At 39.6% G+C, this 13858-nt stretch overlaps 1 protein-coding gene across 3 annotated transcripts in view; it reads left to right on the forward strand.

The window, feature by feature from the left end:
* Window positions 1–224: 224 nt before the first annotated feature.
* The window catches only part of LOC105061245 (ribose-phosphate pyrophosphokinase 1), a 19050-nt gene continuing 5416 nt past the window's right edge, over window positions 225–13858 (forward strand). For 2 of the 3 annotated variants that reach the window (XR_012134314.1, XM_073243411.1), the window contains exons 1-4: window positions 225–568; window positions 11604–11777; window positions 13058–13306; window positions 13778–13858. Coding sequence is in view for 1 of the 3 variants with exons in the window: in XM_073243411.1 (XP_073099512.1) it covers window positions 446–568; window positions 11604–11777; window positions 13058–13306; window positions 13778–13858 (627 nt within the window). In the remaining 2 variants the exon portion in view is untranslated. The remainder of the gene's footprint in view (window positions 569–11603; window positions 11778–13057; window positions 13307–13777) is intronic. The other variant, XR_012134315.1, reaches the window with a different exon arrangement.

Consider the following 13858-nt stretch of genomic DNA (forward strand, 5'->3'; position numbering starts at 1 on the left):
AAGATGAAATCTGCCGGAACAGCAAACATAATTACGTTTTTCTTTTTTTTTTTTAAATAAAATTATACACCTTTTCACAAGCCCACAAAGGCAACGGTAAGAAAGCGACCACGACAAAACCCCTTCCCCGTCCCCCACCCTGTGATGGCAAATATGGTAATAGGATCGAAAGAGCAAGGCCAATCAAGTCGTCCGACAATAGTTTAAAGAACCGCCTAAATCCCGACGCGGTCGCGGCACCCGGTCCTCTCCTACGAAAAGGGCAAGGCATAAAGCTACGGATGGGGAAGAAAGCTTCTCGGCGCGAAGAATCTCCGAATCCGGAGGTTCATCCCCCTTCTTCCTTCCCCTACCTCGCTCTGGCCTTAAAAACCCTGTCGAAATCCTTATCTCGTCCGATTGTCGCTGTCCGGGTTTCCTCTCTTTCGTCCACTTTTCTTGGAGTATGGCGGCGATGGCCCTCTCCTCTCTTTCTTTGAGACCCGAGGCGTCGTTCCTCGCCGGAGGATCGGGGATTCATACGGCCTCCAGAATCCTAACTTCGAGAGTGCCTCTATCTGGGTTCATGGTGAGTTCTTTTGCTGAGGCTTGATTTTATAATCTGATGGTTGTTTATTTCTTTCTCTAAAGCATATTCTGGAATGGGTTCTAGAAATAAGAAGGTACTTAGATGAATCAGGGGTAGTTCTTTGGTTATCAGTCTTTAGGTAGATTATTCCAGTGGAAGAGCGGTTCTTGTTGGAGATTTTTTTTTTTAATCTTTGATCGAACTGAAAGTGATGGCCCAAGGAACAGAGACAAACAACTTGACATATCTTAAGGTAAATGACATTAGATAACAGAGGATCATGATCGATTGGAATGAAAGAACAGGTTTTATTCAGGGAGAATATGGAACGAGCTCTCATCAAGTTGATGGAAGGAAGAATTAAGTTAGCGTGTGAAGGTATTTGGAATTCTGTTTTTGAGCACGATGATAGAGCAGTATAATGTGTGATGGAATAAAACCTCTCAATAATGGTGCGAATTATATTTGTTGTGTGTGGAAGTGGATAAAACAGTGAAAAAAAGAAAAGGGATGAATTGGCTCATCGGTTGAACCAATGTTGAATCAAATTTTTGAAGATAAGTTGGAGATGCTCGACTTAAGAATGGAGGCGCTTAATAAACAGATTGCCCTGACTTACCTCAGTCTGAAGTGTTAGCATTTGAAATGACTTTCTAGAGTTTCATGATGTAGTGTTGGCGAATTTGGATTCACCTAAGATGAAAACCTTCAAGATAACAAGGAAGAACCCTAGCTCCAATTGGAGAAAATAATCTTATGATTTTTATTGATAATAATCAAATAAACATAAAGCAAAGGTATTTATAGTGTCTCAATCCTAACACGGATAGTTGAAAATTAAATAAAAATACGAAACTGAACCAAAGACGGACTCCTAAACATAAAATGGCCTCAAAACCCACTTAAATGATGGATTTTGATCTCGAAAATTGGGATAAATGGATAAACCCTATTGATGATCGTAGGGCTCGGAACGAGCTTTCCATTGATATATTATGGGTCCTGTAACTCTTCTTGGATCAAAAGTTATGGTTGTTTGAAGCTTAGGTCCCTGTTTTGTCACTTTAGCCCTTTTATTTGGGCTTTTGCTATTTTCTATAATTCATCTAGTCCAAGTACTCTTCAGCCAGATATTCCACATCATTCCCCTCCACTTGCGAAAAACTTATCCTCGAGTTGTCATCAGCATCAGGATACAAAACCTCATCTTCTGGATGATAAGGATAAATATCAGCAACATTAAAGGTCTTGAAAATACCCATACTATCAGGAAGATCAACAACATAGGCATCATCATTGATCTTCCATAGGATTTGGTATGGCCCATACTTCTTCTACTGCAGCTTGCTGTAGGTGCCAATCGAAAATCTTTCCTTGCGAAGGAACTTCAGTAAAAACTTTCTCCCTGTGATGCCTATCTGCAGTGGTCTTATATTTAGCATTAGTAGTTTCAAACTTTTGTCTCACCTCGGTTTGATTATTTTGAACCTGTTTGGCAAATCTCTTAGTACCAGCACTGAATTCAAGTCCCTTAAGAGTATTCATTAAGTCCACCACATACCTTGGAGCCTACAAATAAACTATTGAGAATGGCGACCTCCCTATAGCACTATGTTGCGCAATATTATATGCAAACTCTGCTTGTGCAAGCACTAAATCCCATTACTTCGGCTTGTCTTTACAGATGCTCCGAATCAGATTACCTAGAGTCTGATTAAGAGACTCAGTTTGTCCATCAGTCTGTGGGTGAGCAGTGCTGTTATAATTCAAAGAGTCAAACATTCATCACAAAGTCTTCCAAAAGTGACTTAGGAATTTGTTGTCTCTATTTGAGATAATGATTTTGGGCATGCCATGCAATCAAACCACCTCTCGAAAGAACAGCTTAGCAATATGCTCATCATCCGAAGTCTTCTTGCAAGGGATAAAATACGCCATCTTAGAAATTTATGAACAACAACAAACATAGAATCCACCCCTCTTTGGGTGCATGGTAAGCCAAGAATAAAATTCATGGACAAATCTTCCCAGATATTTTTAGGAACTGGCAAAGGCATATATAATTATGTATTCTTCATTTGTCCTTTAGCTATTTGACAAGTATAATATTTTCGAACAAACCTGCCAACATCTTTCTTCAGTTGTGGCTAGTAATATCTCTCCTCCATTGCAGTAATTATTTTATCTTGCCCCAAGTGACCTATTTAGCAGCCTTCATGCAAATTATGAATAAATTTCTCCCACAAGGAAGAATAGGAATACATAATTGATTACCTCGCATCAAGAAGCCCTCATGTATGTAGAAATCTTCAGCTGGATTTTTCTGAATGCACCTATGTCGGATTTTTCCCAATTCCTCATCGTCCGCATACTGCTTTTTCAAGCAATCAAAATCTACAATCTCCTGCTGCAAGTTCACTAGCAAAGCTGCTGGCCTACTCAAAGCATCTGCCATCTTATTTTGAACCCGAGCCTTATACACTAATTCCAATGGGAACTTATGTAGAAAAGTAGTCCACCTCGCGCGCATGTCATTGCTTATCCTTTTCTGGCTATTCAAATACTTCAAAGCTTGATTATCAGAATAATGGATAAACTCTTGCCCAATGAAATGATACTTCCAATGTTTGAGAGTTCGAACCACAGCATAAAATTTTTTGTCATACGTGGACCACTTCTGCCTAGGATCACATAGTTTTTCACTGAAAAATGCTACTGGCCTCCTCTCTTGTAACAAAACAGCCTCGATGCCAACTCCACAAGCATCACACTCCACCTCAAACAGCTTCTAAAAGTTAGGTAGTGCTAATACAGGTGCACTGCTCAACTTCTCCTTAATTACCATCAAACTATCTTTGCAGCTTCATTCCAATCAAATTTTTTCTTCTTTAGACATTTAGTGATAGGTGCCACAATGCTGCTGAAACCTCAAATAATTCTCCCGTAGAAGGTCGCTAAGCCATGAAAGCTTCCTTACTGATCGTTTTTTGTGTCAGCTAGTCTCCAATGGTGCGTACCTTCTCATCAATATGAATCTCATCTGCACTCACAACATAGCCCAAGAATAGCAATCTGTCAGTCATTAATATACACTTCTTCATGTTGATATAAAGCTTTTTCTCTTGCAAAACTGTTAGTACTGCCTCCAAGTGCTCAATATGCTCACCTTCTATGCTATTGTAAATCAAGATATCATCAAAATAAATAATAACAAACTTGTTGATAAAAGGTTTTAGAACCTAATTCATAAGTCGCATAAAAGTACTTAGGGCATTAGATAGCCCAAATGGCATCACCAGCCACTTATACAGTCCCTCCTTGATCTTGAAGGCAGTCTTCCACTCATCTTCAGATTTAACCCGAATTTGATAGTACCCATTCACCAAATTAATTTTTGAAAAAAACCACATATCCGTGTAATTGATCAAGCATATCATCCAACCTAGGGATTGGAAACTTGTACCCTATTATGATCTGATTAATGGCCCTGCCATCAACATACATCCGTCAACTGCCATCTTTCTTAGTAGTCAACAATGCGGATACTGCACATGGACTCATTCTCTCTCGAATTAGTCCATTCCATAGAAATTCTTCTATTTTTTCTTTCAAAACCTCTCATTCCTTCGCACTCATCTTGTAATGCGGAAGGTTTGGCAGGCTGGCTCCAGGGATCAAATTAATCTGGTGTTGCATGTCCCTCATGGGAGGTAATCCCTCAGGAATCTCTTTCGGCCTTATTTCTGCAAACTCCTCCAGTAAAAGCCTGATTGCATCTAGCATGGCAATCTCACTCTTTTCTTTCTCACTACTAGTCACGCCTTTCACCACCAATAAGTGCAGCTCCTTAGCCTCCTTGTAATCTGTTTCAAACTCATGGCAATGATAAGTCAAAGTTAGGAAAGCCTTCCCCTCCACTTTAGAAGTTTTGGATAGAGAATTTTCCTTGAAAGGTAACGACATAAATTTCACGCCACCTTTGCTAAGCTTATATGCATTCTCTTCGCCCTCATGCCTAGCATCAACATCAAACTGCCAAGGTCTACCAAATATCAGATTACAAGCATCTATGTCAACAATATCACAATACACCTCATCCTTATATCTGCCTATAGAAAAGGATACCTTACGCCTCTCAGTTACTTTAATATCATCAACTACTCTAATCCAACCAATAGTGTAAGGGTTGGGGTGCTTCTCCACAGTCAATCCCAATCTTTTCACGTCTCTCTAGCAATTATTTTTTCACAACTACCACTATCAATTATTAAATCAAAGAGAGACTTGTTAATTATGCACTTGGTATGGAATAATTTATTCTGTTGTATATCATCCTCCACCTTAGGTGACAACATCAGCTTCCGCACCACATAAGTCTAGCCCAGCTCATCATACTCTTCTCCATCTCCATCTGGCTCACAAAGGTACTCATCACCATTATTAGCATCTTCATCTTCATCTTCATCTTCTTTCTCCACCAAATTAACAACCTTCCTTTGTGGACAATCACTAGAATTGTGACCTATCTCGTTGCACTTATAATACTTCATTGGAGCAGGCCTGGCATAAGGGTTATTCATCCACTGGTTACCTCGATCATAATTGTCCCTTTCATTATTGTCTCTTGTCTGCATCTGCTTCCCACCAGTCTTGTCTGCTTTACTTTCTTACTTAGGCTATGAATTATTTTGAGATGTTTTGCCCTTATCTGCATTAAATCGATTCGATTCTTCCCACTTTCATTGTGTAGAATTGAATCTGCCAATACTAGAGGAACACTCTTGAATCAACATCTCAGCTTTCGGCGCCATATTTCTCGCCTTTGAAACACTGAACCATTGGAACTCCTATGCGATCCTATATCGCTAGATTCAGCTCTGACATATACCTTGCCTCTTGCTACCCTTCAGATTTTAATAAGTAGTTTCATTTTGCTAGCCTAAGAAACTCAGCAATATATGTATGTACTGATCTGTGGCCTTGGACACACTTCTGGTACTTATTAAACAGAATCTGATCATAATCCGGGGGAAGGAATTGCAGCCTCAACAACTACTTCATCCAAAACCAAGTCTCAACAGGAGGTAATCCTCGTCTTAATTGATCATCTGACAATCTTTGCCACCATGCAGATGCTCCTCCCCTCAATATGAAAGTGACTAGTCTTGCCATCTTCTCATTCGAGATACCTAAATATTCCATGAATCAATCACACTTAGATAGCCAGTTAAGAAAATCTTCGACATTGAGATCTCCATTAAAAAGGAGGGGATGTCTGCTTTTAGTCGAAAGTACTTCGACCCCCTCGGGTGTCGACCAAAGTCACGATGCCGGTTATAATATGCATAATCTGCTTCTCCTTGATCATCGTAATCTTTTTGAAAGCCCGCAGTCTGGTTATCTATGTGGGTTTGCAGGAATAGCTCTGTTGATAGATAGGCCACGAGCTCCATCTCTGACAAATCCCCTATCTTCATCATGATTCCTATTTGTGTTGATCCCCAGAGCATCAAACCGCTCACATAGGCCCTCTAGGTTGCAAACTGCCGCTCAAGTGCTTTTGTTTGTCACTTCAGAGTTTCAACCGCTGCTCCCTGGGCACATCTCGCCTCCCAATTCACTTGCACCCCTTGATCAGCGTCAATAGGGCGATTGTTTCCGACTTCATCACAGTTATCCATCAAGAATGGATAGTGCTGTGACCTACTTTGATACCATCTGATGTAGCATTGGCGAATAAATAAGGATTCACACAAGATGAAAACCTTTGAGATAACAAAGAAGAACCTTAAACTCCAACTAGAGAAAATAATCATGTGATTTTTATGGATAATAATCGAATAAACACAAATCAAAGGTATTTATAGTGTCTTAACCCTAACACAGGTAGTTGGAAATTAAATAAAACTAAGAATACAAAATTGAACCAAAGATGGACTCTCAAATATAAAACAGCCCTGAAACCCACTAAAATGATGGATTTTGGGCTCAAAAATTGGGGTGAATGGATAAACCCAATTCATGATCGTAGGGTTCGGAAGGAGTTTTCCGTTGATACATTATGGGTCCCATAACTCTTCTTGGATCAAAAGTTGCGGCCATTTAAAGCTTATGTCTCCGTTTTGACGCCCCAGCCCTTTTATTTGGGCTTTCGCTGCTTTTTGCAATCCATCTAGCCTATGTACTTTTCGGCCAGATATTCTGCATCATTTCATGTAATAGAAGATTTAGGAACTTTAAATTTGTAATGTCTCCTTCTCCTTCTTTTGCAAGCTTTTTAATAAAAAGTATATTGACCAGAAAATTTAATGAAGCACACGATTGAAATTTCGATCTTTCAATTTATATGCTCTCTAATGTATAGATCATGATCAATGATCTCATCTCCAACTTTGAGGGTCTGGTTTAATGTTTAACATGCTATCAAAGCCAACACACATACATAAGACCATACATGCATTCCTGCATGCCTTCATGCATAACTGTGTGCATGCATCTATGCATGTATGTAGTAGGTTTCGGGGATTGTAATGATGAACATTTTGTGACTTCTCAACTCCTGCCACTAATGCAATTTGTCTAGGTACTCTTGCACTTGGAGATCCATTGAAGATTCAAAAGTATACCATCAATAGGACAAGAGTGCCTTAATAACTTTTAAGCCTCCTTTTTTTCTTCTTGAATAGAGAAGAGAAAGCTTGTAATTTCTCGAGTAATTTTGAGATCCTTTATCCCTAACAAAAGTCAAAGATGTTGCTTTATAAGAACGAATTCCAATAGTGATCTTTTCATCACCATAAACTAGGGAGAGGGGGATGGTGAAAGAGATTCACCACAAATTTCATTAGAAATGAAATGAGTACAAAGAGAAAACAAGAAGAAAAATGAGAAAAGCAGAGAAGGAAGGAAAGAGGTAAGGAACCCTTAGCAGTGCAATTGATGTAATGTAAAAAAGTTAACTTTGGATTAAGCATAGAAAATGGATCGAATGGAGTTGCAAGTCAATTCAAGTGCATGGGGCCAAAATGCCCAACCTTTAGAAATCGAGCATAACTTTCAAACTATGAGTTGGATTTTAGTGATCTAGATTGTGTTGGAAAGTTATCAACCAAATGATCAAAATTCATACGGCGATCAGAGGCTAATTCCATTGTTTTCCTATGATTTTTGGTCAATCAAACTTGTCCTTTGTATTTTAGAAAATATTTAAGAAATTTCTATGTCATTAGGCTTAGAGAGATTGATTGATTGGGTTTGAGCTAGGAATATAATTTGAGTAGTAGGTGTGTTTTTATTGAAGGTTTTTGTTATAACTCGAGTCATTTTGCTATTTTTGGTAATTTAGGATTGGAATCTTATGCATGGGGGATGATGATTGTGCAATTGAACATTATTCATAATAATATGAGTCTTATTTTCTTTTTCTTTTTTTTTGTACACTATGTTTCTTAAGAAGACAATGTTCTTCTTTTTTGCTCTTAAGACAACAATTCTTGGAAAGGTATTATTTGAGTGGGACTGCCCGATCCATGGCAACCAAGACTTAACAAGGCATTAAGAACTATCGAGGACCCAAGATGGTATCCCTAAGGGCCTTACCTTAATAAATAATAGATCCCTATAGAGCATTCACTCAGATCTCGTAAAGCATGGTTCAGCAAAATCGAAAGTTCCATATTACTTAAAAGCTAATCCTGTTATTTACTTGCTGTTTTTGGTTGGTCAAACTTGTCCTCTGTGTTTTAGAAAATATTTAGAATTTTTTTAGAAAATTTCTGTTTTGGTAGCTTAAAGAGTCTGATTTTGATGGGGATTGATAAGATTTTAAATCTCATGAGATGAGGCTGGTCCGATTTTTTCATGGAACGAGACGCACCGCCATCCCATCTCATTCCGACACTTGAAACAAAGGATGTCCCAAGACATCCCAATCAGGATGCTGGGATGCTAACAGGACGGCCGTGTCTTGACACATGAGATAGTACCCCATTTCGGTGTCCCGCAGGACATCTTGCTAGGACCTAAATCCTTGGGGATTGAATCGAGGGATAAGTTTGAGTAGTGGATGTGTTTTTGTTGGAGTTTTCCTAATTCAAGTCATTTTGCTATTTTTGGAAATTTAGGATTGGATTCCTATGAATAGGGGTTGATGTGTGTAATTTGACATTTGTCCATAATAATGTCGAAATTTGAGTTTTTTTTCACTCCATTTCTTAAGAAGATGGTGTTTTTCTTCCTTGTTCTTCTTGCAATAGTAGTATCCAAACAAATACAAACCAAGTCAACCAGTCTATTAAAACGGTGCTCTTACAACTCAACCCAAACAAATTAGACTATTTCAAATTTTCAAAGTGTCCATTTGTGGCTCTTTCACCAGGCTCCACCACTGAGTTCATCCACCCCCACTTGATCAAGCTCCCTCCATCATATCTAAGGGATCCATACCGGTTGCTCAACAGTATGGTACTGTGCATTATCGTGTCATTCTGTTCTGGTCTCATATCGATACAATAAAGCCAACAAGGGGGGGGGGAGAGAGAGAGAAGAAAAGAGAGGAAAAGAGAGAGTATGAGGGAGAGGGAGAGAGATACTGAGAGATGCGGAGGAAAGGCCGAGAGAGAGAGAGGGGGGGCCGTCGGAAGTCCTCAATCCCCTATCGAAATAGGGGACCGAGGGCTTTCGGCTGCCCGCCCTCCACCTCTCAATCTCTCCCCCCCTTCTTCCTCCCTTTCCCTCTCTTTCCCTCCATCCCTCTTTATCTCATCCTTCCACTCCTCTCTTCTCTTTTGGTTTCTCCCCCCACTCTCTTCTCTTCTTTTTCACCCCCTTTCCTCTCCCCTCCCTCCGGTTTCTTGAATCGAAGGGGCAGAACCATGTTGGTCCACCCTTATTTTGGCTCAGTTTACTCCAAACCGAGCAGCTTAAGATGTTGTAGCATTCCATAATCTAAGGTTTGCCATCTCGATATTGGACATCTTTTTACAGCATCAATATACGGTACAGCACGAGATGTCAAGATATATCGAGTATTGGTACGGTACAAGACTGCATACCGATTCGGTGCTGATATAGTATGATACATCTAGTATGTTAAGATATCGATTAATACTACAAATCTTACCATGATCATGTCCTTTGTTGCTCCCTAATGATTAAACAAAGCGATAATGGCATGCTTACCTCCGCAACATCCTACAAACTAGTACCTACAAATCAGTCACATCGTCACCTCATTTCAGAGGGTCTGCAAAACCACTTTCATCACTCAGCCTGCCTCCGCATTAATACAACATAAAAATAGTATAAGCAAAATAACGAACATCTTGGGTGCAGGCTACTGGCCAACCCTCAAGTTTCAACACTTGGTTCATCTCGGAACCTTCCCTTGCTTGGCCACTAGTTGCTAGCCTCTGCTAGCTTCACCCGTATCACTTGACATCAGTAACCATACTCTCCCTTCACCGGCTTAGCCCTATTTCCATCATAGAGCAACTCCATTGCTGCCTTATGCACCTCATCAGCATCTCCCTTTCTGCCATCTTTGACTCCTCGCCACTCCCTTCCACTCCACTGCTCTCCAACGAAGACGAGAAAGTCATGGATCTCAACTCTCACATCCTGCCTTGGGGAAATTTAGGGCTCCACCGCTGTCTCGGCTACCACCTGCCACTGCATCACCTTCATAGCCTACAGCTGCTGTTGACCTTGCCATGGCTTCCCTACCATGTCACGATGTTGTTAGGCTATTGTTAAAGGGACTCCCATACTAGAGAAAAATGAGGAGGTAGAGAGAATAGAAGAGGAGCGAGGGAAGGGGGAAGCGAGTGGGAGGGGGGGCCCTGAACACAGAGGGCTGAGGACCACAAAGGAAGAGGCTGCAACAAAGACCAGTATTTGAAATTAACAGGTCTGAAAAAGGTACCTAATTTATATGTGTATGCTTGTGATTTCATTCGAATTTGAAGGATCACTCCACTAATATGTCTAGGCCAGACTTGCAGTGATTTTTAGATGACTTAACAAAGATGATAAATGACATAAGGAGGATGCTGAAGCTTACGATGAGCTTGTAGACCTTCTTAAGCATAAACTATGTTGAAGAAGTCAGTCAGAATTTTCATTATCTCCAACACAAGAATAATGCATTTTAAGTTCTTTCACTATTATCTAAGTTGCCTTTGTACTGTTTAATGGAGCCATGGGGCTGAAAAATGACCTCGTTGGTTTATTTGCAGCTGTCATGAACTTCAAGTTCCAAGTTATTAAAATGTTGGAGAGTTCTAAAGTCACTTGCCTTGGTTAGTTGCTATTTGCAGCAAAGCATTAAGGTACATGGTGGGTAGGAGTATAGCAAGGGGAAAAGAACTGAATGAGCATGGACTCTAGGGAAGAACATTTCATAGCAATCAGGGGCACAATGCATGAACTCATGATAATGGAACATTAGGGTTAGCGATGACACATCATGATTGTTATCTAAATCCAAAGTATTACATAAGATGGTATGATATGAAAGAAAGTTTTAGAACTGAGAGATAGATAGATAGATAGATAGAGAGCGAGAATGAGCAGGTCCCAGTTTATGTGTCAATGTTTTAACAATAAGTAAAATAAGCACATCTCCATATCATGTTATATGGCATTACATGACTAATAATATATCAAAATGACCATATGTAAAGAAAGATACATTATTTCCCATTCATGTATTCACCAGGTGAGCTGTTTGACGGCACCAGCATTGAAAACTGGAGAACTTGCTGCTATTTTACCTGCAGCTATAGAATATAAGGAAAGCAAAAGGGCAACTTTTTTAGTTCTTTTAGTTTTGTTTTATGATTAAATTGATTGAAGTGGGAAACAATGCTGAAGCAACTTTAGCTTAATGCTGTTATTCCATTAGTGCCAAACAATATGCAGTAACTTCAAACTTGTTTAGTGAACATCTTCTGATCACTTGTTTAAAGTTTATCTACTCATTTAGTTATAATCACACGCTTCTTTGATTGTTATTGTTGTTTCTTCCTTCTGCCAGAAGTGTGGGGTGCCAACGCCATTGCGATTTTTTAAGGGAAGCTTGTGCACAGCACTATTGAAAAATCCCACTATGCCTGGGCTCTTGGGAACACATCAAGAGAAGGAAATTGTTCTGAAGCCTGATACAAGAATGAGAATTTTCTCTGGCGCTGCAAATCTTTCACTTGCACAGGTTCTTATTTTTCTTGCTTCTGTTATATACATGGATGTCCAACCCAATGCATGATCTATGGGTATTTTATGCATTCACACTAGCTATGAACTGTTTAGCACTCAGAAATGGATAAGTATATTTCTTTAATAATGTAGGCAGTCCTATCCTCCCAAAAAAAGGAAAATATAGGCATTTGTGAGGATGGAGAATGTGATTGTATGCTCAATTCATTTCTTGAAAATACTAAGTGATAGAAATTGTAAATAACAGATTGCTTGCATTTATGTTGTGAAGCTGCCACGGCATCTATTTACTTGCCATTGGCAATATAGCACATTGTTTCTTGGGCTATCAAAATAAATTTTTATGGTACCAATTGCCAGATTCCATACAGCCTATCGGAATGAATCAATGATAGCATAGTACATTTCCATATTGGACCAACAGCATCATAATCAGGTTATCCTGTTTTTTAGAAAATGGTGTTTCTTACCTTCTAAGGATATTTTTGTCAAGAAATCCAAAATTTAAAGGAGACACTTAAGCCATCGTTTGTGAAGTTTGTCTATTATTCTGCAGATGCTGCTTATGCTTTAGATCAATTGCAAATATTCCTTTAACATGATGGATCATCTGGATTATGGGAAAATAATGTTAGATCTTGCAAATAAAGAAAGGTAATAATTTAGCTAATGGCTTACCTTCACATATGGATGCTGGGCCAGAGATTCATGATGGTATTGCATCCGGTTTCATTTCAACTACCAACTGGTGCTTTAGTGTGGGTCTGAGTTTGTGATTGTAGTGGTGTGTCACTACGGTTAACTTTTAGCATGTGCATAGGGTAATGCTGACTTGGCATGATGGATCTACCAATCTAGTGCTAGTGGTGCATAGGCTAAAAGCTTAAAGATGAAATCGGTAATATCATTCCTGCCTTACTTCAAGTTGTGCTTATGAAGAAGCTGAGCTAGCTAGATGCCTATGCATTATCATTGATATAGGAGACATCCACACAACATAATGAGTACCTGGGATGCCTTGATGAGCACTCCAATGCCTCCAAACAACATAAGATCATTTGCACAAAGACTCTGCCAACACCTAGAAATAGATACGTTCATGCAACAATATTGCTTCAAAGGAGTCTAGTCTTTAGCATTTTTTGGTGTAAACTTCCTTGTTCCCTGATTTTCACAGCAGGGATGTAGTTAATTTCTAGTATGCTATAAAAGGTCTTGTCATGATTTTCAATTCATATTCATCAATTTCTTTCTGCTGTTTGTGCATGTACATAGGAAGTTGCAAGCTACTTGGGTTTGAACCTTGGCAAAATTAATATTAAACGTTTTGCTGATGGGGAGATATACGTGCAACTGCAAGAGAGTGTCAGGGGATGCGATGTTTTCCTTGTGCAACCAACATGCCCCCCAGCAAATGAGAATCTTATGGAGCTTCTGGTAATGATAGATGCATGTAGGAGGGCATCTGCACGAACCATTACAGCTGTCATTCCATATTTTGGATATGCTAGAGCGGATAGAAAGGTAATTTTTTTTTCCTCTGCTGTATATGGTATTTTAAATCGCGCGGGACTGGGCTGTCCCAGTTTTCCTATGGAATGGGATATACTGCCTTCTGCCCCGTCCCAATACTTCGGACAGGGAATGTCCCAAGACATGCCAATCGGGATGTTCAGACAATGGTGGGACAGTCCTGTCCTAACACTCAAGACAGTAACCTATCCAGGTGACCATGGTTGTACATCTATTAGGGTATTAAGTTGATGTTTTCAGATGCACATATAGAATACACAAGCACACTGAGGACAAGGTATTTCTAAACAGCATAAAATCCAGAAATGTTAGAATAAGCTTGTACTTTCCAGTTGTCTTTCTAAATGATCTCTCTTGTGAGCTAGAAACTTTTATCATCAGCTTTTGCACCTTTGATATGGTGGAAGATGCTTACAGCTGCCATCTAGTTCCATGATACTTTTGAACCTTCCATGATTCCAGACTCAAGGACGTGAGTCCATTGCTGCCAAACTTGTTGCGAACTTGATCACAGAAGCTGGAGCGGATCGAGTTCTTTCTTGT

The sequence above is a fragment of the Elaeis guineensis genome, chromosome 1 (genome assembly GCF_000442705.2).
Source record: "Elaeis guineensis isolate ETL-2024a chromosome 1, EG11, whole genome shotgun sequence".
NCBI classification, from domain to species: domain Eukaryota; kingdom Viridiplantae; phylum Streptophyta; class Magnoliopsida; order Arecales; family Arecaceae; genus Elaeis; species Elaeis guineensis.